At 35.8% G+C, this 27,230-nt stretch overlaps 3 protein-coding genes across 6 annotated transcripts in view; all 3 read right to left on the bottom strand.

Moving 5' to 3' along the window:
• LOC102618528 (integrin-linked protein kinase 1-like) overlaps window positions 1-27,230 on the bottom strand; it is a 78,847-nt gene that overhangs the window by 36,790 nt on the left and 14,827 nt on the right. The gene's annotated exons all lie outside the window — the stretch shown is intronic.
• LOC102621181 (2-alkenal reductase (NADP(+)-dependent)-like) lies at window positions 1,703-4,499 on the bottom strand. Of its 2 annotated transcripts, none has more exons than XM_052436556.1 (5): window positions 4,011-4,499; window positions 3,469-3,643; window positions 2,530-2,615; window positions 2,339-2,421; window positions 1,703-2,195 (listed from the first exon to the last, which is right to left on the bottom strand). In XM_052436556.1, exons 1-5 carry the CDS (start codon window positions 4,233-4,235, stop codon window positions 1,817-1,819), a joined length of 948 nt encoding a protein of 315 aa, XP_052292516.1. In that variant the 5' UTR covers window positions 4,236-4,499; the 3' UTR covers window positions 1,703-1,816. The 2 variants fall into 2 exon arrangements, with proteins under 2 accessions (XP_052292516.1, XP_006494862.2); XM_006494799.4 differs by having other exon boundaries at window positions 2,530-2,696; window positions 4,011-4,492.
• Window positions 8,603-14,514, bottom strand: LOC127901201 (2-alkenal reductase (NADP(+)-dependent)-like). The gene is made up of 4 exons (XM_052437901.1): window positions 14,235-14,514; window positions 14,063-14,196; window positions 13,861-13,943; window positions 8,603-8,981 (listed from the first exon to the last, which is right to left on the bottom strand). The coding sequence occupies exons 1-4, from the start codon at window positions 14,512-14,514 to the stop codon at window positions 8,603-8,605; spliced, it is 876 nt and encodes a 291-aa protein (XP_052293861.1).

Here is a 27,230-nt window from a genome sequence, read left to right as displayed (position 1 = left end):
CAATCCATTCACCATTAAAGAGAATAGGCACTCGTACCAAAACCATTTCTGATGATACAATAAAAACAATAATATCAAATTTCATATACAAGTAAGTACACGACCTACACGACTATAATACTTACACGACTTACACGACTTACACGACTATATTTCTTACATGACCTACACGACTTACACGACTATATTACTTACACGACCTACATGACTAACTATATGACGTACACAGTATCAAGAGAATGCACGGCGCGAAACATTTTCGCTATAAATAAGTTATATTGTTGAAAAAATTAATTAAACAACCTACATTGCATATATTTCTACATATAAGAAAAAATGGTGAAAATAAAACATTGAAATGTGAGGAAAATTTCTAAATTTTTCTCAAAATTAAAAAATTTAAAACCCAACAACATTAACATACCTTATTGGGTTGTTTAATAAGCAATGCACCTTTAAAGAAAGAGTGGGTGTTAAAGAAATGAATACATAATTGTATTTGTGTAAGAAGTTATGAGAGATTTTGAGAGATTCTAAGAGATTTTGAAAGAATCGGCAGCAAAAATGGAGTTGGGTGAAAGAAATGAGGAAATGAATATGAAGACAATTTATTGAATGAATTTGATACATTCATTAAGAGTATTTCTGACTTTACTCGCATTTGTTAGGGTATCCATGAAAACTAAAAAGGGAGGGGGTATTTCAATAATTTTAAAACTATTAAAGGGTATTTAATTAAAAACCCCTGCAGGGACAGTGATGAGGAAAGTTGAGGATCAGAAACATTTATTGGTTGGGTCCCATTTGTTGTTTACACAACGAGCACCTTTTGTACTATTGTTCCACAATCTTTAGAATGTACTGTTATAATTCAAAAGTTGCGGTGTTTGTTTTAGTATGGAAGTGTTTAATAAATATTTATTGTTGTGACTTAAATATTAATAATGAAAATTTGATAATATATTTATTATTTTATTAAAATTTTTATTTAAAATTTTTATTTATTATATATTATTAATTTTTATTTATAATTATAAATTTTTTATCATATTTTTTTCACAATAATTATTAAAAGAATTACAACAAATGAATATCAAACATGCCTAATTTTTTTAGCACATTTAGGGTCTGATTGGGGCAGCGCCCCATGCATTATTCCAGGGGATATTCTCCTTAAATAGAGCATGGGGAGCAACTACGGTGTCTGCCCCAAACGCTCTCTTAGTTACTTGCACCTGTCATGAATCAAATATCCTGACAATAATTTATGAAAATGATGATTGTCAATTTAACTCAATAAACATGATCATATCTTGACCATTCAGTAGATTTCTCAACTTGGTACTAGTTCTGTATTAATTTCTAAAGAATTTCTAAAAATATAAACCATAATAACATAAGTAATTTAATAAAAAAGATTAAAAGTTTAAATAAGAAATTTGGTCCATGGCTCCATCAATACAATTTCTTGTATTGTAGCTTTCTCCTAGAGAAGACATAAAACCAGTCAATTTGTATGCTCTTTCTTTGTGGCTGTCATATTCGGCACATTGCACAAACATTTATTTTTATTTTTGAAACCTTGCTAATCATCTATTAAGGATTTTTTCGGCAGCAGTTGTGCAGCAGCATCATTCAAACTGCAACTACAAGAAGGAGCTAGGCTAGCTGCTTAATTTCCAATATTTTTATTCAGCACATATCATGAAACTTGCACTCATTTGATTATTTTATAAAGCAGTATGAGCAGCATTCTCTCTTTAACATTGAAGTTTTGTGTCAAAGGGTAAAAGAACACACAACACTAACTTGTTCTTCATTCAGGAGCAACAGCAACCACCTGTTTCCCAACATTCTGGCCAGAGAATAGACCGATGAGAGCTGCCGGAGCACTCTCCAGACCTTCAGCCATGTCTTCGACGTATACAAGCTTCCCTTCTTTGATGTGAGGAATGATCATTTCCAGAAACTTTGGATAGAGGTGATAGTGATCGAGAACAATGAATCCTTCCATTCGAAGCCTCTTCGAAACAAGATACATCAAGTTGTGCACACCTTCAGGCTTGTCAAGATTGTACTGTGAGATCATACCGCATGCAGCAATTCGACCACGGATTTTCATGTTGGGTAGCACTGCGTCAAGCGTTTTTCCACCAACGTTTTCAAAATATACATCAATTCCTTCGGGAAAGTACCTGCCAAAATGTTAAAGGCATTGGCATGAAATTCTCAAACCAAGATATTTCAACTAAGAGATCAGGGAACGCAGTATATTGGTCAGAAATGTGTGTCATACTTCATCAAGCTGCATCAAGCTAAGGCATTTATTGATGCTAACCTTTTCAATGCTGCATTCAAATCAGCTTCTTCTTTATAGTTAAATGCCTCGTCGAACCCAAACTTGTTCTTCAGTAGATCAACCTTGGTGTTGAAAATCATAGAAAAGGCAAGATTATGAAAATTTCCTTTTTAATTTAAATGTTTGAAAGTAACACGGAAACAATCAAGTACTTCACACAGATAACCTACCTTGTCTTTGCTTCCAGCACTTCCGACGACATAGCAGCCCAATAACTTTGCAAACTGCCCCACAAGCTGACCAACTGCACCAGATGCTGCTGATATGAAGACACACTCTCCATGCTTAGCAGAGCAGACCTCATAAAATCCAACGTAAGCGGTCATACCAGGCATACCTATCAATTTATAAATTTACCACTTTGAACCGACTTAGATTATTAGCCCCAGTACAGCAGAGTATCATAACTAAATGGCTCAATCGTTTAGAATATTAAATAAAGAATATTGTTTCACACTTTTATAGCAATAATAAATATAGTATGGCCTCTGTCTCGATCTTTTTAACAGAATAACTTTTTGGAGTTCATAAAACAGAGGTCTTGTTTGCTGAGGCAACAGGTCACCAAGTAATATGGGTGCTCAAGTGAGCACTGTGCACTTTGAGACTTTCCTATTGACACTCACAACTCACAACCCATCAAGCAAAAGACATTGCCAATTTGCAAACGTATACATCTTGGCTCACTCCACGAAACCAGAAAACGCCTCAAGAACTAACTAGTTGGAGTGTATTGATCAGAATATGGCGAAAATGCTCAAAGTTTTTACTGTACAGAAGGAGACAAATCTATCAATCTAAACTAAGGCACACTCTATTTGCAGAATTAACATCTGCTTAGATTAACTGTCAAAGGAAAGTTTTATAACGAATAGATTTGCCAATTTGGCAACATACCCCATAAATAAAGTTGATACATTCAAGAAAAGTGTTCAAACTTCAAAGAAAAGGGGGGTCTGAAAGATTCAGGTACAGTTCTGTGTTTCCATCAAATATGTAAAAACTCAAAACATGCAATTTTCTACCTTCACATCGAGATATCAAAAACATTTACTAATGAAAAAAAAGACACAATTTGCTCACATAAATTGTGCAAACAAAAAGTTTACCAAGGATTCCAGTATAGTAAGAAAGAGGCACATCTGTGTGTTGAATTTTAAACAAGTATGGAGCCGTAATGAGACTATACTCTTCCCATCCAGTCATTCCCCAAACCAAGTCACCTTTGCTGAACTCTGGATTCTCTGAATCCAAAACTTTAGCCACCCCATATCCACTTATGGGCTGCATGCATTCATAGAAATTTCTGTGTCAGCAATTCATTTTCAAGCACAAGTACTTCACACAACATACACCAAGTCAAAGAACAAAAGGAAAAATATAATTTTCCTGTCCAAAGTTAGAGTATGATCAAAATATAAGTTTAAGCTATGAAATTAAACTCATTGGTACACATTAAAAATTTTGAAAATCATTTAAGTTAACTTCCTGGAACCCTAATGTGAAAGAAGTTCAAACTCTAGATGTCTTATACAATTATCGCACGAGATTTTAGCAGTCGAACCAAACTGCAACTAAAAATAAATTTTATATAATAAAAGAGCAAGAAGCCATGGAAATGAAAAGCGTGGCCATGAGCGAGTGCACTAACCAAGCCAGGTTTAAAGGATTCAACGTAAGATCCTTCGATGTAGGTCATTCTTGGTCGCATGTACGGATCACAGGACAAGTACAGGTTCTTTAAAAGAACCCCATTTGAACCTTTTGGCACCTTCAATTCTATGGAGCTTTCGGTCATGTACATGTCTGTTTCTTTTGGGAAACCAGACACAAAGTCCTTCAATATCACTTGCTTGTTCCTCACCAATTCAGCCATTTTCTGGTTCTCTTTTTTTCTTTGCTCCTTCTGTTTAGGTTAATGGGAAATACAGAGGAACTCTATCTAGCAAAGCAGAGGAGAGGTACAGATGTGAATTTTATTTGTTTATGGGATGAAAAGGAAGCGTTTGAATTGACTGTTAAAAGTTTTCGATAGTGACGAGGCAAAAAAGTTACTTTGTGAATGCTCCCATGCGCGCGGTAAGCTGGCCCAAAATTGCATGCCGGACTTATCACACAACACAAGATCCACAAAATCAAATTTTGTTCTGTTTCCGTTTCGCTCTTTTATTTTGAGGGATTTGTTTTTCCTTTTCTAGTGGGGCAAATCTTAAGTGGGATAGATACTTTTCTATAAATGATAAATATTAGTATATATATATTTTTTATTTTTTTATTTTGTCGTATCCTCCAATTTTCTTAGTGGGAAAAGTCTCAAAAGAGGAAGATATTTTGCCATAAATAAAAAGTGTTAGCATATATATTACATTTACTATAAAAATTTGCCATATAATCCAATCCTCCCTGTATTTATCATTGCAATTAATCCGTTGAACCGGCCAATAACTCCTCATTTTTCATTAATATTTTCTTTATCCATCAATGATAAAAAAAAAAGTAAAAATTGTTTGCTGAAAAAATTCTTAAAATTCATCAGATAAATGAAATTTTCTAAGAATAATTGTTTTAAAGCTGTAGGATAAGAAACTATGCAAATGGAGAAAAATGATAAAGCAAAAAAGAGATGTTATACGATCTTTGGATGAGTTACAATGTCCCAACTCCTTTAAATTTATGCCAGCCACTTCACGCTATTGGCGGATAAATATTTGCACTAAATGACAAATTAGTAAAACAACTGTGCACAAAATAAAGACACGGTAACGATAGAAGCCACTTAAGTAGGATCAAATTTTTTTAAAAAAATTAAGAATTAGGCCTCGCGAGGAGGACCCATTAAGGTTAATTTTTCACTAAACATTAGTTTGTAAAATTAATCTATAAGATGAATCGAATCTCCAAGCCCAGGTTGGATTTTTGAATGTGCCGCGAATATGAATAGTATTTTTGGAATTTAAAATCCAGAAATTGGGAGCAGAAATGTTATTTATTTGTAGTAGCTGACAAGTTTATAACGAGTAATGTTGTATACCCGTTTGTGTGAAAATAGCATTTTTCTTAAAAGGTTGATGATAAATTAATTAAATTTCGTTATTGGATTTGAATTTTTATGCATTGAATTATCAGTTTTGAAATGTATTTGCGTTTGAGATTTTTTGTAGCATCATTTTCTCACAAAGAGTTCGACAAGAGATGCCACAGCATTCTCGAGGTCATCAGCTATTTAATATAATATTATACAATATTAATTTTTATTTTTATTTTTGCACTATAATTTATAATTGAATATAATTAATAATAAATACTTAAATAGTATATAAAAATATAATATAATATTACATTATTTAATTATATTACAATATTTAATATGTAAAAATAATTTAATATAACTAATAATACATATTTAATTATGAATAAATTTGGATAATATTAATTTAAAATTAATAATAATAACATAAATAATATTATTACATAAACTATAGAACGCTCACTTGGATTATTTAATATAATTTATTTTGGTAGTGAATATGTTATAATAATTTTATCACTTTATTATTTTGTGATTATCTTGTGGTATGTATAAACTTTTATTATCTCATCCAAAGATGAGTTTTGAACTAATGAGTTTTGAACTAATCTTGCACATTTGAACTATTTATTTGTGTTGTTATATTTTTTTAAGACTATTTGATTAAATTATTTGCTTATATCTTTATTTCACAAATTATATATTTAGAAGATACTGAAAAATAAATGCTCTGCTTCCAAAATTTTAAGGCTGTAAGCTTCAATCTTTATGAAGAATTATGATATTTTTTAACATTTACAGTAAAACAATTTGTTAAATTTCTAAAATTTTAGACTTCTATATTTAGTATTTTTCTAAGCACTAATAAATATTATTTGCTAACTATGTAATTTAAATTAATTACAAAAAAATTAGTAAAGTATAGTGCAACACCAAATAAAATATAATTAAAATTAATATAATACAATATAACACCAAATATTGTACAACATTGTTATAATACAGTGCTAATGCAGTATAGTATAATGCAATACACTCATATTAAAATAATATAATATAACATAATACAATACAATGTGTCAAACACACCCATAAGGTATTTCATTAATCCAATTTCTCTAGGCCCAAACAACACCTTTTTAATAATATGAAAGATTATGTTTTTGAAATAAAAACAATATGGATCTCACAAAATTAAAAGATAACTTGAACGCAGTCAAATGTTTCATCGAGCAGTAACATTTAAATGAAATCGAAAAATTTAATTGATTATTGACAAAGACAACATAAAACCCATATTAATTAATTTGGGTTATTTTCAAGGACCTCCCCTGAAGTTTACCGTATTAACATTTAGATAGAATGTATTAACGTAATTACAGACACCTCCCTTGTTATTAGTATAAGAATAAGTATAATGTTAGTATAAAAGGATAATCATGTAAAAACATTTTTAAATTTCAAAATAATTTAAAGTGAAGCTCCATATCCGAGAAATCTTGACTGTTTCACTCTATAACCTAGAGCTTGGCAATGACCAAGGAACAAAAGAAACTTAAATTTCAACTACATCCACTTTATCTTTCTTTCTCGGCTAAGCAAAAGTCCAAACACCATTTTCATCTTTTTTTAGTAAAGTTGTGAAGAAATCAAGATTAGAAAAGATTTTAGCTTTACATTTTGGTGTTGGCTCAAGTCTTTCATGAAGGTGCGGCATAGAAGAAGTCGAAGGCCGGGAAGAAACTCCGGAAGGAAGCCAAAAAAGCGAAGAACTCCTTGAAAGAATCAGGGACGTCGATGGGTGAGAGGAGGTTGTTGACGAAAAGGAAAGTGGCCTCTGCGTGAATGAAGTCGACGCCCGCGTCGTTGCAGAGGATGCTGATGTGGTCATCGGAGTTGGTGGAGAGGCGGCCAGCAAGGGTGGGGAAGTGGGAAAGAGTGACCGAAAGTGATTGCCTGAGCAATGAAATGAAATGAGTGATTGAAAATGGAGGGGCTGTGAGGAGGACGCCCTTTTGAATGTACTGGCAAGAGAGCATGGGAAGGTCTGAAATAGAGAGTCTGAGAAGCTTGATTCTTGATGTGCGTATTGTGCATTTGGAGATGAAGAAGAAGGCATATTTGCTCGCTTTTATTCCTTCAACCAATATCTTTGAACGATGGTGATGAGTTGCCAAGGATGGGGTTATTTTCAAAATAATTATCTTTTTTTAATGATTTATTATTTTGGCATGAAGGGTATTTTAGTAATTTAAACAGTCCACTAACAGTCAATTTAACTAATAATTAACGGCACGAGAGGTGTCTGTAATTATATTAATACATTCTATCTAGATGTTAATAAGGCAAACCTTAGGGGAGGTCCTTAAAAATAACCCTAATTAATTTCATTACAAATAATTATACATTGATGTACTGTTAACACTATAACTCTATCATAAGTCTTGAATTTAGAAGTGACAAAACGAGCGAACATCGTGTTATTTTTGTTGTCATATATACTTATTCTCTACACCAACAGCTCAATACAATAATTTAGATACGTGGGTTTTATTTTATTTTTTCAATTTATTCTGATTAAATTGTTAAGTTAGAAGCGTCAAATGGACCAACCCGCTAAACCGCGTAATGAATGGGGCTTGTTTTGGGTTCAAACGCAGCCCACCAGATCCAATGTATAGCTCGGGGTTCAATCCGCATCTGAGCCCCACGGTCTCCAAAAGAAGTTGTTATTATTTTTTTTTCTCAAAGAAAAGTGTTCCAATTCAGAATTTTATAGATCGTGCGAAAAAACACATAAATCATGCAATTTAAGCGCTTTAAGTTTTAAGTTTTTAAAACCCTGCGGTTTTAAAGTTTTCTTAGACTTTTCCCTCACTTTAATATCCTGGACCTAAAAACTAATATATGCGGATATGCTTTTTAAATCATGTGGTTAAAATTTTTTTTTTAACTCTCTCTTAAATCATACGGTTTATGAATATCTCTGTATTAAAAAAGAGAGAGAGAGAGAGAGAATGTCGTACCTAAAAATGATATACAGACGCATACCAAGCCTAACATGAAATTTTTCAACACTTTTAACATTATCAAACCAGCAACCACATTCCACATTTAATTTACCAAATATCATAAAAATTACACTCATTGAGCGTAACCATTTTATTAAATAAATGGACGAGTAGAAGCATGATGTAAACAAACAAATCCTTCATTCATTCAGAAGCAACTGCAGCCACCTGTTTCCCGAGATTCCGGCCAGAGAACAGACCGACGCGAGCTGCCAGAGCACTCTCAAGACCTTCAGCCGTGTCTTCAATGTATACAATCTTTGCCCACTTGATGTGAGGAATGATCATTTCCAGAAACTTCGGATAGAGGTGATTGTAATCCGAAACAAGGAATCCTTCCATCCGAACCTGTTTCAAAATAAGACGCGTCAAGTTGTGTATGCCTTTGGGTTCGTCAAGGTTGTACTGCGAGATCATCCCACACACAGCAATTTGACCACCAATTTTCATGTTGATCAGCACCGCATCGAGCATTTTCCCACCAACGTTTTCAAAATATATGTCAATGCCTTCAGGAAAGCAGCTGTCAAATTAGAAACATTATTTGATTTTCAGGACAAAATGTATTGGAATATTAGTTGTAAACAATGACAACTCCTATACTATAGGGATACGTAGGAATATTAACCCCTTGATTATAGGAATGTAATCTGTATATATATGTACGTGCATGAGTTTGTTAATGAGAAGGGTAAGAAACTCAATTCTGAAATATATTCTTTACATGGTATCAGAGCCTCACAAATATGGCTAGGAACGGCAGCGATGATGGGCCGTCGAAGAGCGCAACATCACCGTATTTTCTCTCGGCCAACGACAATCCAGGGAACATCATCACGCAAGTTCAATTGAAAGGTGACAATTATGATGAATGGGCATGAGCAATGAGAATGGCGTTGCGGGCCAAGAAAAAATTTGGCTTCATCGATGGTTACGTGATACAGCCTTTGGATGAATCTATAACACAGGAAGATTGGTGGACAGTTAACTCCATGCTGATATCATGGATCTTGAACACAATTGAACCAACTTTGCGCTCGACTATAACTTATAGGGAAGTTGCAAAGGAACTTTGGGATGATATCAAGGAACGGTTCTCGGCAGGAAACGGACCACGTATTCATCAGCTTAAATCTGAGTTGGCTGAATGTAAACAGCGAGGCATAACTGTTATGAGTTACTATGGCAAATTAAAAATGATCTGGGAAGAATTGGGAAACTATGAGCAATACCCGACGTGCCGATGTGGAGGATGCGCATGCAACATCGGCGCGGAATTAGATAGGAGACGTGAAGAGGAAAGGCTACATCAGTTTTTGATAGGCTTGGATGACTCAATTTATGGGATGGTGCGTTCCAATATCTTGAGCACTGAACCATTGCCAACCTTGAATCGAGCATATGCTATGATTATCCAGGAAAAGCGAGTTTGTAGTATAACCCGCGGGAAGGAACAGCAAGTCGAGGCCATGGCTTTTGTAGTTCAAACAACAACAAGCTTGAAAGGACGGACCGAGAGTAAAGACAAAACCGTGCTGTGCTCAAATTGCAAGAGAACAGGACACGATGCAGAATCATGTTTCCAGTTAATTGGGTACCCCGAATGGTGGGGGGATAGACCTCGAAGAGGAGGTGGACTTGGAACAGGTCGTGGACAAGGAGGACAGAAGCAGCCTGCTACATCTGGAGGAAGAGGACGGGGTGGACAGATTCGGGCCAATGCAACGCAGGTCACAACACAAGGAAGCACGACTCAAGGACAGAGAGTCGAAGCAGACAAAAGTGGATTGAATGGACTAAGCAACGAACAATGTAGTTTATTGCTTAATCTATTAAATGGGCAAAAAGAAGGGAATCAAGGAAGGTTGAACGGTAAGCATAAAATAATGGAATGGATAATTGACAGCGGGGCCTCTCATCATATGACAGGAAGCCTTAAGTCGATGAGTGATGTGAAGAAAATCCTCTCATGTCCTGTTGGACTACCAGATGGGAAGGAAACAATAGCGGATAAAGAAGGAACCATAGTTTTGGATAAACATCTAAAACTAAATAATGTGTTATATGTGCCTAATTTGAAGTGTAACTTAATTTCAGTAGCGCAGTTGATTAAGGAGTCGAATTGTATAGTCCAGTTCACTAATAAATTTTATGTGATACAGGACCACAATTCGAGGATGCTGATTGGTGTGGGTGAGCAGCGCGAGGAGCTCTACTACTTTCGGAGCTTAACATCAGTCAAAGTTATGAAAGTAGCAGAAAACGACTCAGTAGATCTTTGGCATCAAAGGTTGGGCCATCCTTCCAACAAGGTCATTAGGTTGTTACCCATCGTTAATAGAAATAATAATAAGTGCACTGATGAATGTGAAGTTTGTGTCCGAGCAAAACATTGTCGAGAAGAGTTTGTATCAAGTGATAATAAGGCATCTAATGTTTTTGAGAAGATTCATTGTGATTTATGGGGTCCTTATAGAACTCCAACTTTTTGCGGTGCATATTATTTTTTGACTATTGTTGATGATTACTCTAGAGCAGTATGGTTTATTTATTAAATAATAAAAGCAAGGTAGCACGAACGATTCAGAATTTCTTTGCTATGGCTCATAGACAATTTAATAGACATGTGAAAATAGTGCGTAGTGATAATGGAACTGAGTTCACTTGCTTGGATGATTATTTTGTGGAGAAAGGTGTAATACATCAAACTTCGTGCGTTGGGACCCCTCAACAAAATGGGAGAGTAGAACGAAAACATCGTCACATACTCAATATAGCACGGGCACTGCGTTTCCAAGCAAATTTGCCCATTGAATTTTGGGGAGAGTGTATATTGACAGCTGCATACTTAATCAATCGAACTCCATCCGACTTGCTACAAGGGAAAACGCCTTATGAAATATTGTTTGGTGAAACCCCTTCGTATAAAAATATCCGAGTGTTTGGATGTTTGGCTTATGCTCATAATCAAAGGCATGGAGTAGATAAATTTGCCAGTCGAAGTAGGAAATGCATTTTTATTGGGTATCCTTATGGAAAGAAAGGCTAGAGCTTGTATGATCTAGACTCGGGTGAACTCTTTGTCTCAAGGGATGTTGTATTCAAAGAACATGTGTTTCCTTATGTGAACAAAGGCACTAGTAAGCAAGGCAAAACGGAAAATAATGAGTTAGATAGCTTGGTTGCCGAAGAGGAAATTATGTGGGGAGCTGCTGTGAGTGAAAACTTGGCCATGGAGCACCACTCTAGGATGCCAAACTAAGAGGAAGATGGTATAAGAGATAACGAGCAAGAAGCATCACATGGGCAAGAGGATCAAGAAGGTATAAGGGATATAGATTATGGGCAATCTACTGAAACACCTGTATATGATGAACAAGATCAAGGAATATCTATAGCAAGGGGGGGGTGCCAATGAGACTATGGACGATGAGCAATCTGAAATTGTGCTAGGGCGAGGTTGCAGGCAACGACAACAATCCACCAGATTGCGAGATTATGTCTTACACACAGTACAACGGTTGAGCTCCTCCTCGAGCCCCTCTGCAAGCTCACTTGGCCATACGCATTCCTTAGGTAGTCCTTATCCGATAACACATTATGTGAACTATGATAAGTTTTCATTGCGACATCGTGCTTTCTTGGCAGCTGTCACTGCAGGTATTGAGCCCAGTTCTTTTACTGAAGCGGTCAAAGATGAAAAATGGAGAGATGTAATGAGGAAAGAGATACAAGCACTGGAAGACAATGAGACATGGACTGTAGAATCATTACCACCAGGAAAACAAGCTATAAATTGTAAATGGGTATACAAGATCAAATATAATGCTGATGGAACCATTGAGCGCTATAAGGCTCGATTGGTAATTCTCGGGAACAAGCAAGTTGTAGGGATTGACTACAATGAGACGTTTGCTCCAGTGGCAAAAATGGTTACCGTTCGAGCTCTTCTGGCAGTAGCAGCAGCTAAGCACTGGGAACTTCATCAAATGGACGTGCATAACGCGTTCTTACACGGCGATTTAGAAGAAGAGGTGTACATGCGTATGCCTCCTGGTTTTCATTGAGAGAACCCAGGGATGGTATGTCATTTAAAGAAGTCTTTGTATGGATTACGACAAGCTCCCCGATGTTGGTTTGCGAAATTGGTTACTGCTCTGAAGAGTTATGGTTTCGAACAATCATACTCGGACTCCTCTCTTTTTACTTTGCGCCAAGGCAAGGTACAAATCAATGTCCTTGTATATGTTGATGACATTGTTGTGTCAGGTAATGATCATGCAACCATTAAAGTTTTCAAGGAATATTTGAGCAGATGTTTTCATATGAGGGATCTAGGAATGTTGAAATATTTCCTCGGAATCGAAGCAGCCCGAAGCCCTACAGGAATTTTCTTGTGCCAACGTAAATATGCGCTGGATATTATCTCTGAGGTTGGTCTCCTCGGAGCTAAACCTGCATCTTTTCCGCTAGAGCCCAACCATAATTTGGCTTTGGCCGATGGCGCTTTCTTATCTAGACCTGAAAGTTACAGACGTTTGGTGGGCCGACTTATTTATCTCTCTGTTACACGTCCCAAGTTGTCTTACAGTGTGCATGTGTTGGCACAATTCATGCAACAGCCACGAGAAGAACATTGGGCGGCTGCTCTATGCGTTGTGCGTTACTTGAAAGGGAATCCTGGTCAAGGAATAATGCTAAGATCAGACTGCGACCTGCAACTATCAGCTTGGTGTGACTCAGATTGGGCAAGTTGTCCATTAACTCGTCGTTCTTTGACTGGATGGTTTATTCTCCTCGGCAATTCACCAATCTCTTGGAAGACGAAGAAGCAACATACTGTCTCTCGGTCGTCGGCTGAGGCAGAATATCGATCTATGGCAGCAACCACTTGCGAATTAAAATGGTTAAAAGAGCTACTATTGACACTTGGCGTGGAGCACATCCAATGAGGCTATACTGTGATAATCAGGCAGCCTTACACATTGCAGCAAATCCAGTGTTTCATGAGCGGACCAAACATATTGAGATAGACTGTCATTTTGTTCGTGATGAGGTTTGCTTTGGTAACATTCAAACAGCTTATGTCTCGACCCATGCATAGCTGGCTGATATATTTACGAAGGCATTGGGTAGACAACGGTTTGAGTTCTTCCTTCGCAAGTTGGGCATCCAGGACTTGCATGCTCCCACTTGAGGGGGGGTATTGGAATATTAGTTGTAAACAATGACAACTCCTATACTATAGGGATACGTAGGAATATTAACCCCTTGATTATAGGAATGTAATCTGTATATATATGTACGTGCATGAGTTTGTTAATGAGAAGGGTGAGAAACTCAATTCTGAAATATATTCTTTACAAAATGTCTTCTAATTTGTAGTTTGCTGATATACTAACCTTATCAAGGCTGCATTCAAATCAGGTTCTTCTTTAGAGTAGAACGCCTCATCGAACCCAAGCCTATTCTTCAGTAGATCAACCTTAGCCTTCAAAATCATAGAAAAGACGAGATGGTGAAAATTTTCCTTATGTAAGTTGGATATTTTGAAAGCAAAATGGGAACAATCAAGCAACTGATACGGGTTGTTTGTTTGTATACCTTGTTTTTGCTTCCAGCACTTCCGACAACATAGCAGCCCAGTAACTTTGCAAACAAGCTGACCAACTGCACCCTTGCCCATATTAAGACACACTCTCCTTGCTTAGGAGAGCACACCTCATAAAACTGAGAACCTGGCCAGAGCTATCCTGATTTTTCGCCATCAACTTGCTTTCCAAAGCTTGAGTAGCAAACTCATCAAGAATGTCCTCAGCGTCATAAGCCAAGTCTTGGAGATCGTCCAGCCACATCTTCACAGCCTCGTCGGTCAGTTGCTTCTCTGCATCGTTGAGCACCGCCTGAATCATCTTCAGCTTTCTTTCCCACTTCTTGAGCTCGGAATCGACCCCCCCTCCAAGTTGACGGACAAAGCTGAGCAAATCACGGGAAGCCAACCTGTCAAAAAACACCTGAAAGAAGGCGTTGGGTAAGATCTCTCCCACATCAACCATGGTTCCGTTTTTGTAACGATGAAATGAATCAAAATCTTGTCGCCAAAAAGAAATTTGAATTGATTGGATAGCAAAAACAACGGATACTCACAACTGGGGAATACAACTCAACGGAGATTTTTAACAACAATATTTTAATTGTTTTCTTTAATTGTTTTTAATATAAAGTATGTGGAATTTTTCACTACCAATCAGTCCAAACAGATAATTATTATTTTTTAATTAATGCGTTCAATGCCGGGATGCTTGCTGGTAAAACGACGTACTAAACAGAACAAATACTATTAGCTTAACTAACTATTGTCTCTTAATTCTTTGATTTCTCGTCAAAACCGTGTGGACTCCTCTCCACCATACATATATAATTTAACGGTAATAATTAAAATGATCACCTTTTCATTACGATTAAAATTCTTAGAATATATAGTATTTGGAATTTGTATTATTGAACATTAATTGATTGCAGTTGAATGAGCATATATTAGAATTAATTAGGAAATGCATATGCTTTAGCTTAAATTAGGATTATCAAACATTATATCTATAAAATATAAAGGAACGCTTCTCCTGAATAAGCAATATAATGACTTTCAAAATGAAAATTAAATTATTGTTAATTACATTTATAATCCCCCAATCGGAGTTTTTTTGGTTCATTTTCTATGAATTAAACAGCTTTAACATATTTGTCGGATTAGTGAAAATAAAAATAAGTTACCAGCACCTTCGATTTAAGACAGAGTAACAATTACATGACGTATTAGATTGAAGATTAAGTGATTAACGATGTTACCATTTTTTTTTTTTTGTCTGCACCACGAGGTGGTCCTGAGTGGGCCTCAACTGTGGGAGGCACCTTTAAGCCCGTATCACAATCCAGACTAATCCCCACTCGCACCAGGTCGGCCCGTAAAGAGTAAAGTGCTGGCCAAAGTGGTGTCTCCATACGAGAGTGAGGTTTGAACCCCTGACCTCTCTTAAGGAGTGAGAATGCCGAACCACTCATACCAATCAACTTTGGTTAACGATGTTACCATTTAACTTGATAATATTTTCATGTAATATTAGAAATTAATTTGCAGAACTTAATTTACTCATCAATTTTCTTTGTACTAGAAATTTGAAATTCAAAATTTTTTACTTAAATTTTTAAACAAAGCCCAGGGCAACCCCCACCCACTATTAACTTTTAGTTGTCAATAAAAATTGTATGGTGAGGCCCGTTGCTTAGTTTGAGTTTTTTTCTTTTAAGATAATAATAATCCTAATTGGAGCAATTTCAGACAAATGTATGCAGTGGTGTTTAAAAGGCCTGGCATATCCCAAGTTGTCCGGCGCATTAAGTTATGGCCTGATCTATGGAGTTTCAAGATTGGAGTTGTGGAGGGTGGGTATGTGGATTTAGGAGTATACATTAACTGGAAACAGCAAGTCTTTAGCATGCATTTGGTTTCTCTGTCAAATACAGAGGCTGAATATGCAACAGTAGCAGCAGCTCTAAAGGGGGTCATTTCATTTGGCCACAAGGAATGATCTTATATTTAAGGCATGCACTGAAGTCAGTTAAAATGTATTATGATAACTGAAGCGCTTGCTATATATTAGAATTAATAAAAGTGTTTGGCATAAGAGAAAGTGAAAGAAAACTTTAACTGAGAAAATTCTTATTGATTAAAATCTGGAATCATACATTGTAATCGTGTTAACTATTATTTATAGTTACACTGAGAAGCTGATAACAGAAACAGAGCTCAAAGCTGCAGTATTAACAAACTATTTTATCTTCCAATCATAACATGCCAGCTGGACAAATCGTTACAACTTAATCAAACCATATAACCACCCAATCCAGCTCAGCAGCTCAGTACGTCATCAGTCAGCTCAGCAGCTTCAGCTTATATACTTAACACTAGACATCTCAGCAAAAATCAGATATATCATGAGAAGACTAAGCTATATAGATTTAAGGTTGCATTATATAAGGTTCTTGAGATTTGAGGAGGACCATTAAAACTTTTAAAGAAAGGAAACCAGTAGATATGGCTTGTTGATCAACAGCCTTTCTAGGGCTGGTGATTGGTAGCTATTGAGATAGAAAATAGTGCTAATGCATCCCTCTCATTGCAGGCAGCTGCATGACCTCTTGTTTCTAACGTTCAAGCATTAAACAAAGAGTCTCCCTGTTTTCGTTTTTCCTTTTTCTTTTCTTTTTTTCAAAAATATACAAGAATATAAGATTTTCTAAGAAAAAAATTCTGAATCATGGTAGAAACTAGAAAGAAGGAAGAGTCCACTGAATGAGTCAAAATACCGAAAAATTTAAGACAAAAAGATCGGATGAAATTAGTAGATTTCTGTCTCGCTGAATTTTCTTTGATTCTTCTAGACTCTGGTTCTTCTTCTCAGGTAACAAGAATAGAGGAAGGCAATGAGATCTAATGACGACGCTTCATTGAAGCTTAGCTTAGAATTTGGAGGGGTGTCAAGTAAAAGAAAAATATCTTTTTCAACTCTATAAATTTTAAATAATGAAAACGGGGGTCCAGTGGACTTTGAAGCAGTGGAAGTAGCACTACTCTTATCAAAAGTACTTTGTAAGACGGATTAGAAGATTACTATTAACTAAAGATAACTAGGACTTTGTTTGCTGCATCTTTTTTAATGGAGTTTTTTTTCGAGTAAATCTATAATTAACATAATTTTATCGTTTAACCCAAAAAAAACTCTAGTAGTTTGAATGTTAATGATAATTTTAATTAAAAAAATTAGATAATTTATTAAATAAGTGTTTTAAAATTATATTATGAAAGAAATAAAATGAAAAGAAAGTTTTGCACCTCTACTTCTAAAAATTTAAAATTTAAGCTTTTACATAGAAACAAAAATATAATCCTTTTAATTCATAAAAACTCCACTCAAATTACAATTAAAATAAAAGAGCTGTTAAATATTAAAAAAAAAAACTCTTTTTTTAGAGTAGACAATAAAGAAGAGTGTTGCGAATATGATGAAATACCATTGATCTCATAAATTATGAATAGTGTTCCGAAAGCATATTTTATCAAACGCTTTTTTAATGACAATGTCTAACCCAAAAGTGAAAACACGTTTGGCTTAGAGAAGGATTCAGTCATCTTGATTTATTAACAAGGAACTTGGTCTTATGAGAAAATAAATCATTGAATAAAAACATTTCAAGGAATTTATTGATCTAGATTCTGGAAACCAATAACATGCACATGTACTGAATCCTTGACTTGTAGTTGCGTACAATTTAATCGAACAAGCATAACCTGTATCAAACACATGGCCAAGACATCTTCCCGAGCAATGACAACCAGTTGCTAAACTGTTGTAAAGATATTAAATGACTAGATTGGACATTATGTTAAATAAAATTTACTTAAATATTTATAAATAAGTGTATAAAATATTTTTTTAATTGTGTACATCTAATAAATGATAACTAAAATAAATATTTTTAATCTTATTTTTTATTTTATTATCTCAATATAATTGGTAATAATAATGGTCAAAAACATAACTGGACCGTAAATTACCTGTCCTATACATCATTGTTGGGAAAAGAACTACCACAAACAGTTACAAATTAAGTAGAAACAAAAATCTTTTCTTCTTTGTATGATTAAAATAGGATGTGTACCACAAATAAATAGGTAAAAAATAAACCAACAAATCCAAAACAATAAACCAACCACAAGAGACAGAGATTTTACATGGAAAAGCCAAAGCAGGAAAAAACCACGGGACCGTAGTCCGATAAAATCTTCCACTATATTAATGGGATTATGGCACAAATTCTTCTCTAGATATTATTACAGATTAATAACATCAAGAATCCTAATAGTCTTGGCTTACAGTAACAGCCTAATATGTGTCTCTTTAACAAGTGGGTATCTCATATAATAGTCAACGAAAGAATAAAATAAAAATCAAGATTAGTAGAATTGTAGAGGGTGATGCCAGAAACTTATCCTCAAAATTTGGGAGAAAACTGAGTTAAAATCATCTTTCGACTGTCGAATCAAAGATTAAAACTCTTACCCCCTAAATTGAATGTCACGCCTCTTTTCTTCTCTCGTCTTTTTGAGATTCACAAATTAGGTCAGTAAGCCAAATTTCATGGCAATTTTCATCCAATTCCAAAGATTAATGTTAATTGCACATTAAGGAGGCCTCTTTGGACTTTGGGCTTTTAAGCCCCCAAATGAGATGGACCCAACAATCATAAATGTAATGATTTTATTTCCTAAACGAAAAAAGATAATTTTTGGATTTTATAATATATGTTAAAATATGTATAAAATTGTATTAAGTATAAAACTGATTCTCTAAATCAGATTTTAAAAAGTTACTATTTCCCTACTTTTCAAATTCTAGTGGAAGATGGGGTGTTTTGCCAAAAGTAATGTTTTAAAAAATTGAGAACCCATTTGAGATTGCTCTTGAGAAGTTTCAAAAGTGATTTTGGAAAGATAAAATTTAATTTTGGTGTTTTTGTCAATAATAGATACTAAACTGTATAGCAGATTTCTTTCTTTCCGTCTTTGGATTAAGTCTTATTTTGTAACTGTAATATGTTGTGAAACAAGTTATAAATGTAGAAGTTTGCCTCTAGCCTTACCTCTAAGCATGCTACCGCTACTATAATTTATTTTGACTAAGTGAAATAACCAACTGAAGAAACTTGATCCCATGCATATTGAGCATATATCATGCAACCACCCTCACTCTCAAGCACAGCATAGCAGTAGCCCTTCTCTCTCCCTCATGCAACCACGCTCACTCTCAAGTGCAGAACAGTAGTAGCCTCTCTCTCTCTCTCTCTCTCATATGCAACCACACTTACTCTCGAACACAATACAGCAGCAACCCCTTTCTTCCACACTCACGCAGCCATGCTCACTCTCACTCTCTCTATCTCTGGTCACCATCTCACTCTCATGGTCTCTCAACCACCTAGCAATAGATGGCAGACTCAATTAGCTCGTAGTAGACAAAAGATCGCTGATGGGCTCAAGGATTTGTTTGAGTATGATATTAATTTTGAGATTAGAACTGTTCTGTGCTTTGTTTATGTTAGTAGGTGAGGAAGATGAGGGATTGCATGAGGGCATGAGCTGCAAGTGGAATGAATTTTGGGCGATGAAAAAGATACTTCTAAGAACAGCAATAGTTGTGTTAAAACAACAAGTTAGAATCAAACCAAAAATTTAGAACTGAACCAAAATCAAACTGAAATTTAGAACCAAACCTAATATTTGGGTTCGGTTCGATTTAGTTTGGTTGGGTTTAGTTTGGTTTGATTTCAATTTATATTATTTAAAATCGATCGATTTTGACTCGTCACAGTTATACATGTCACCGTATTTAAGTGATCATGTTCTTGTTTTCAAGTGATTTACTTCTTTCCTAGTTTTCTAGTTTTTAGTATGTGTATAAGTTTATTTAAGAGAAATTATTGGATTTGAACTGGGCATGTTTTTGGAATAAAAACTATCTTTTCCCTTCTAATCAACTTATATTCTTCCTCTACTTTTTTGCTTTCCTTTCTAAACTAAAAAATTACCTATCGTCTGGTATCAAAGAAAGGTTCTCCAAACATGGCTATCTGAAATCAATCAAATGTTGAGTTTCATAATGAGGTTCGTTAAATCGTAGGCCGTTATTAGTGTAGCCTAGATCAAGTTCACGCCACCCTGCAGACCGTATTATCAAAACTCCAATCTCTTCATGCATCACAAACCTCACACGCAACTACCTTTAAAATTAATCCCTTTGCACCTGCAGCATTCTCTCACCAAGCCACAAAACCTTCCTCCTTAAACTTTCCTAACCATCACTATTCACTACCATCTCAAATTAACTTTTCCAAATTTCAACGGAGAAGATCATATAGGTTGGATTTATAAGGTGGAACAATTCTTTGGATTTGAGAATGTAGTACCCAAACAACAAATACAATTGGCATCATTCTATTTGGAAGGGATTGCTCGATAATTGCATAGATGGTTAATAAAATTTTTGTGGCCCACTAACTTAAGTAAAATTTTCAGAGGCAGTCTGTAACACCCCAGGCGAATCCCATATTGGCAAAATACGGGAGAGATGTTGAATTTATAAGGGGTGATCCATACCTTAATTGGAAATACACGTTTTGGGCTGTATGGGCGCCCCATAAACAAAACTGTGCGGGCCTTATTAAGGCCTCAAACGGCCAATATCTTACCAGGTTTGGGTTGGTTCATGACATTATAGTATCAGAGCGGCTCCGCGTGTCCTTTTGAGCGATGGTGGGGCAAACCTTAGCGAGGACGCTGAGTCCCTAAGGGGGTGTATGTAACACTCTAGACAAATCCCACATCGACAAAATATGGGAGAGATGTTGGGTTTATAAGGGGTGATCCACACCTTAATTAGAAAGACATGTTTTGAGGTGTATGGATGCCCCAGAAACAAAACTGTGCGGGCTTTGTTAAGGCCTAAAGCGGATAATATCTCATCAGGTTTGGGTTGGGTTATGACATTATAAGTCCCTAAAGGGGTGCATGTAACATCCTAGGCAAACCTCACATCGGCAAAGCACAGGAGAGATGCTATGTTTATAAAGGGTGATCAACACCTTAATTGGCAAGACGCATTTTGGAGTATATGGGCGCCCTAGAAACAAAACCATGTGGGCCTTGTTAAGGTGCAAAGGGTACAATATCTTGTCAAGTCTGGATTGGGTCATGACATTATGTTATCAGAGCGGTTTCGTGTGTCCTCTTGAACGATGGTGGGGCAAACCTCAGCGAACATTATGAGTCCCTAAGGGGGTGGTGTGTAGCACTCTAGGCGAATCTCACATCAACAAAATACGAGAGAGATGTTGGGTTTATAAGGCGTGATTCACCCCTTAATTGGCAAGACGCATTTTGGGGTGTATTGGCACCCCCGAAATAAAATCATGCGGGTCTTATTAAGGCGCAAAGCGGACAATATCTTGCCAGGTCTAGGTTAGGTCATGACATTACTGCATGGAGAGGATCATATTTAATTATTAATTATTTTGAGTATTTCTATCCATATATTACATGTCATATATTGTCCTAAAGGGGTAAGAGTATAATACCTCAATTCTCCTAAGGGTATTTAAGTCTTTTTAGTTTTTAGTGATCTTTTTTACCCTAGTATAAATAGAATAATATGTCTTTCCCTTTATAACAGAGAGGGGGGGGGGGAGAGATCAGTTGAGGAAAAAAAAGGACGAGAAAGAAAGAGAGATGGAGAGAAAAGAGAGAAAAATATTCTTCTTCTTATTTCTGCCATAGGCAACACATGGAATCAATTTGTGTTGTTTGAATTGTATCTGTTGGGAGATGTTTTGGAGGTAAGTTTTAATTCTTGGTTTTCTTTGTTAATTCGTTATGGAGAAGCATGATTAAATATTTGCAATAGAAGTAGAAACCTAAGATTTTACAAGAAATATGATGGCAGTGCATTATTATGAAAATCATAATAATTTTTACAAATTGATTTTGGTTTTGATTTTTGGATATGTTAAACTAGACATCTTATATAATGTTTTGAAATTTGTTTCAAGTTAATGGGATAAGACTTCAATTTATTACAATGTTTTAAACTTAAGCCTGAAGACCTGGAAATTTCTGGTTTCAGTGAATAACATGAATTACGAAATTATTTTTACCATAGTTAGACTTTTAAAAAAATTATGAAATTTTGATCAGTGATTTTTATATATGTCTAGTGTGATTCTGTAAATTGTCATGATTTTATCATAAAAAAATAAATTATTTTGTATTTTTAAACAAGTATGTTCAAAATCGAAAACTGTTTGACAGTATTGATGATGTCTAAAATGTAAATTATTTTCAATATTGTTTTGAAGGAATTAAGTTATGGAATTTTTATCAAAGACTTTTCAATATGTCAGCATATAGTCTGAAAAATTTGAGATTTTTCTAATAAGGGATTAATTTATTAAAAAGCGGAGAACATGAATTGTTCTATTCTGAGGGCCGAATAATGAGGACATTTGAGGGTGAGTTTAGGAGCTGTTTAAAATGAGATATTTGAGGACATTAGATTTATGATTGAGACTTGATTACATCTTATGAGAATTTTATTGATGATTTTAGGTCGATGATATCAATACGCATTTGTTACATGATGATGCCAAGGGGTAAGTAAACTAGACTTCAAAACGAATAACAATAAACAATATGTATATGTTTAATTTGGTTGAAATGCATGTTTTTGATATGTATGAATATGGATTTATATGTTTCAGCCATGTGTTTATAAGATGTGCTCTGGATTGTTGCGTGCACAATGTAGGAAAGAAGACCAATAATTTTAATTTTTATATAACACTTTAGGTGAATCCCACATCAGCAAAGCATGGGGGAGATACTGGGTTTATAAGAGGTGATACACACGTTAATTGGCAAGACGCATTTTGGGATTATGGCGCCCCAGAAATAAAACCATAAGGGCCTTGTTAAGGTCCAAAGCGGACAATTTATTGCTAGGTCTGGGTTGGGCCATGACATTATGGTATCAAAGCAGCTCCGCATGTCCTCTTGAATGGTGGTGGGGTAAACCTCAGCGAGGATATTGATTCCCTAAGGGCAAGTGTATGTAACACTCTAGGCAAATCCCACATCAGCAAAATACGAGAGAGATATTGGGTTTATAAAATGTGATACACCCCTTAATTGGCAAGACACGTTTTGGGGTGTATGGGCGCCCCAAAAACAAAATCATTCGGGCCATGTTAAAGTCTAAAGTGGACAATATCTTGCTAGGTCTGAGTTGGGTCATCACATTCCATACTTTATTGGTAAGACACGTTTTGGGGTGTATGGGAGCCCAAAAACCAAACTGTGTGGGCCTTGTTAAGTCCCAAAGCGGACAACATCTTACTAGGTTTGGGTTAGGTCACCCCATATAAAACCAATGTCTCTCCCATGCTTCACCGATGGAATTCGCCTAAAGTGTTACATTCACCTCCTTTAGGGCCTTAGCGTCCTCGTTGAGGTTTGCCCCACCATCACTCTAGAGGACAGGCAGAGCCGCTCTGATACCATTTGTCATGAGCCAACCCAGATCTAAGAAGATATTGTCCGCTTTAGGCCTTAACGAGGCCCGCATGGTTTTGTTTCTGGGGCGTCCCTACACTTCAAATTGCGTCTTTCCAATTAAGGTATGGATTGTTAAGTGTTAGAAAATGCATATTTATAAAGGAGAAAATTGTCATTTTACATTTCAAGTCTTACTAACAACCCTTACTTTTATGTATTTAACCTTCTTGTTATTTAATTACATGTGTTTTATTTTAATTAAGTATTTTATGTATTTTAGGGGCATCATAGTCATTTCACAATAAACGAGAAATCAGATGGCAAAACGGACATCACTTTTGAACTCAGGACGGTCGAAAACCTTAGGAGGAGCATAAAAGGAAAAATGGCACTGTTCACTTGTACGGTACTATTCACGTGTATGGTACTGTATACGTTACTGTTCACGACACTGTTCACATAGACGGACCGATGACGTGGCATTGACTGATGAGGTGTCACGATCCTGTTGGACTAAAATTCTTATATACTGTTGATGGTGACGTGGCAGCATATCAGTGGACGAAAAATCTCGCATACGGTGCATGCATCACACATGATTATTTTCAACCAAACCGCGTTACTGTTCATCCGGGTCAAACCGCGTTACTGTTCAAAGTCGGGTCAAACCGTGTTACTGTTCATCCGCGTGGTCAAACCGTGGACTGTTGACTGATGACGTGGCGCAATCCTGAGCGTCCAAACTGTTTTTAATCCGATGGCCATGATTTACTCCATGTATCTATAAAAAGGGGGCCTCCCCCCCCTAATTTGATATCTCTGAATCCATTTTTGGGATCCATTTTCTGTAATTCCCTCTCCATCTTGTATTTTCTTCGTATTTTAATAAATTCCCATTTTGCCCCTAGTTCAATTATGAGTGGCTAATTTTCTTTCAAGCTTGGGTTGAAGGTGAAGTCTCAACATGTGTCATGGGCTTAATTTGGTAAATTTATTTTCTCTTCCCCTCTAGTTTTTGTGGATGTTTTGACTTCTCGTCGACAAATAATAATAATCTTGTCTAGATACCGCCTTGGTTACACCGGCTCTCTAGTATAAGGTTATTATTATTTGGCACGATAAGCCCTTAGCACCATATTGATTAGAGCGTGGTTTCATGAGGTGTGGATTCTCCCCTCATGATTTAATTGGTATTAATAAGGAATATTTAGCCCATGATGCATGTTGATACGGATCCAGATACCTAAGTACGTCAATTTAATAGATTTTCTCTTCAAATTATTCTCTCAATTGCAATTCCAATTTTAGAATTTATTCTCGCCATTTTAATTTAATTATTAGCATATTCCAAATCATTTCCACCATAAATCCAACTACCCATTTACAAAATTAATTCTATATATAATTAAAATCCACCTCCTCGTGGGATCGACACTCGTTACCATTAGTCTATACTACAATAGATTCGTGCGCTTGCGAGTACATTAAAATTTGCACAACAAGTTTTTGGCGCCGTTGCCGGGGAGGTAAGTAATTTTAATTCATAGAATTAATTTTTGTGAATAATTTCTTTTATTTGTTTTCTTGTATTTTTTTTATTATTATTAAAAAAAAAGAAAAGAAAAAAAAAGTGAATCTACATTTAAAGGTTAGTATTTCTTTCCTTTTTCTCTTCTTTAAAATTCTGTAATTTAATTTTCAATTTATTTTTCTTTGTAATTTCTTTTTTTGTTTGTTTATCTTATTAATTTATTTTTAGTTGATTTATTTCACGTATTTTTTTTTTGTGTATTTTTATAGAAATGTTTTAATAGCGCAATAAGGTTAGTATCGTAATTTCTCCCTCTTATTTATTTTTATTTGTTTTGTTCCCATCTTTATTTTCATTTTATTTGTTTTGCATGCATGGTCGTAGGTCATTATTACCTAATCTTGAACCTATAGACCTTGAACTAGAAAAAACACTTCGCACACACAAACAAATTAAAAATAAATTTGGAATGGATTTACAAGCACCACAAGAGAGGCCATTTAAAGATTATTTCAGTCCTTTAGCAAATTTGAGCACATCATGTATAAGATACCCAAATGTAGCTGCTAGGAGTTTTGAATTAAAACCCAGTGTGCTAAATTGTCTCCCCACATTTTATGGCCTAGAAAATGAGGATCCATATAATCATCTGAATGATTTTCATGCCATTTGTCAAACTTTTAAATATGAGAATTTTTCAGATGATGATGTAAAACTCAGATTATTCCCATTTTCTTTAAAGGATAGAGCTCGTTCATGGTTAAATACTTTGCCTGCTAATAGCATTACATCATGGGAACAAATGGTTACAAAATTTTTGAATAAATATTTCCCAGTGCATAAAACCAACACTATTCGCAGGGAAATCTCGGAGTTTACCCAGAGAGAGGACGAGCAGTTTTTCGAAACATGGGAGCGATTTAATGGGCTACTCTTGAAGTGTCCACATCATGGGTACGAGAAATGGCACCAATGCCAATACTTTTTGGAGGGATTACTACCAAATGTGCAAGAATGGCTAATGGCAACAAGTGGAGGAGAGCTAATGTCAAAAAGTGCATCAGAGATTTGGGAATTCTTCCAGCGACAAGCGGATAATTCCCAACAACGGAGTCGATCACTCAGGACTACTAGAAGAATTAAGGGAGTAAATGAGGTTCAAATTGGCGAATCAACTTCAGGAATCAAAGAAGTCAAGGAGATGGTTGAAGGTCTCGCTCGACAAATAGCATCGTTATCGACTGCTAAATCAACAGAATCACATGACCATGACTCATACTCAGATCAAGCCAATGCCATAGGTGTAATAAGAAAACCATCGAATTACAACCCATACTCCAACACATATAATCCTGGATGGAGAGACCACCCCAATTTTTCATGGTCTCAAGGATTCCAACAGAATGGACCAGCAGCTCCAGCTCCACCAATGCAACCAATTCCACAAATTCCTCAAGCCTCTCAGCCCCCATTTAGACCATACAATCAGAACCAGAACTACTCTCAACCCAGACCATGGGAGGATGCATTCCAAAATTTCAAGAATGTTACTCACTCCACGATTGAGCAACAGAACCGCACCATTGATGGACTACGAAATGAGTTGAGAGCATGCTTCAATTCACAAGCCCAATCAGTTTCAAGCCTCGAGAAGATGGTGGGACAACTTGCTTCTTCAGTTCAGACCTTGGCAATGACCGTTGAGAAAGGTAAGTTTCCAAGTCAACCAGTACCTAACCCTAAAGGAGTGCATGAAGCAAGTACCAGTTCACCACAGCAGCATGGAGAGGTCAAAGCAGTAATGACCTTGCGAAAAGGAAAGGAAGTCGACAACAAAGTGGAGATGCCGGTGACAAAAGAAAATCAAATTGTACCTGTGAATATTGATGACTCATCACCGGAGGAGAAAGAAGAAACCAACCCACGAGAATATATTCCTAAAGCTCCATTTCCTCAGAGGTTAGCGAAAGGAAAAAAGGGAAAATCCACAGGTGAGATTCTTGAGATCTTCAAACAGGTAAGTGTTAACATCCCTTTGCTTGATGCTATTAAACAAGTTCCATCTTATGCCAAGTTTC

This window comes from Citrus sinensis, chromosome 3, assembly GCF_022201045.2.
Source record: "Citrus sinensis cultivar Valencia sweet orange chromosome 3, DVS_A1.0, whole genome shotgun sequence".
NCBI lineage: Eukaryota > Viridiplantae > Streptophyta > Magnoliopsida > Sapindales > Rutaceae > Citrus > Citrus sinensis.
The sequence above is the reverse complement of the archived record's forward strand: the minus strand, read 5'-3'. Positions and strand labels throughout refer to the sequence as shown.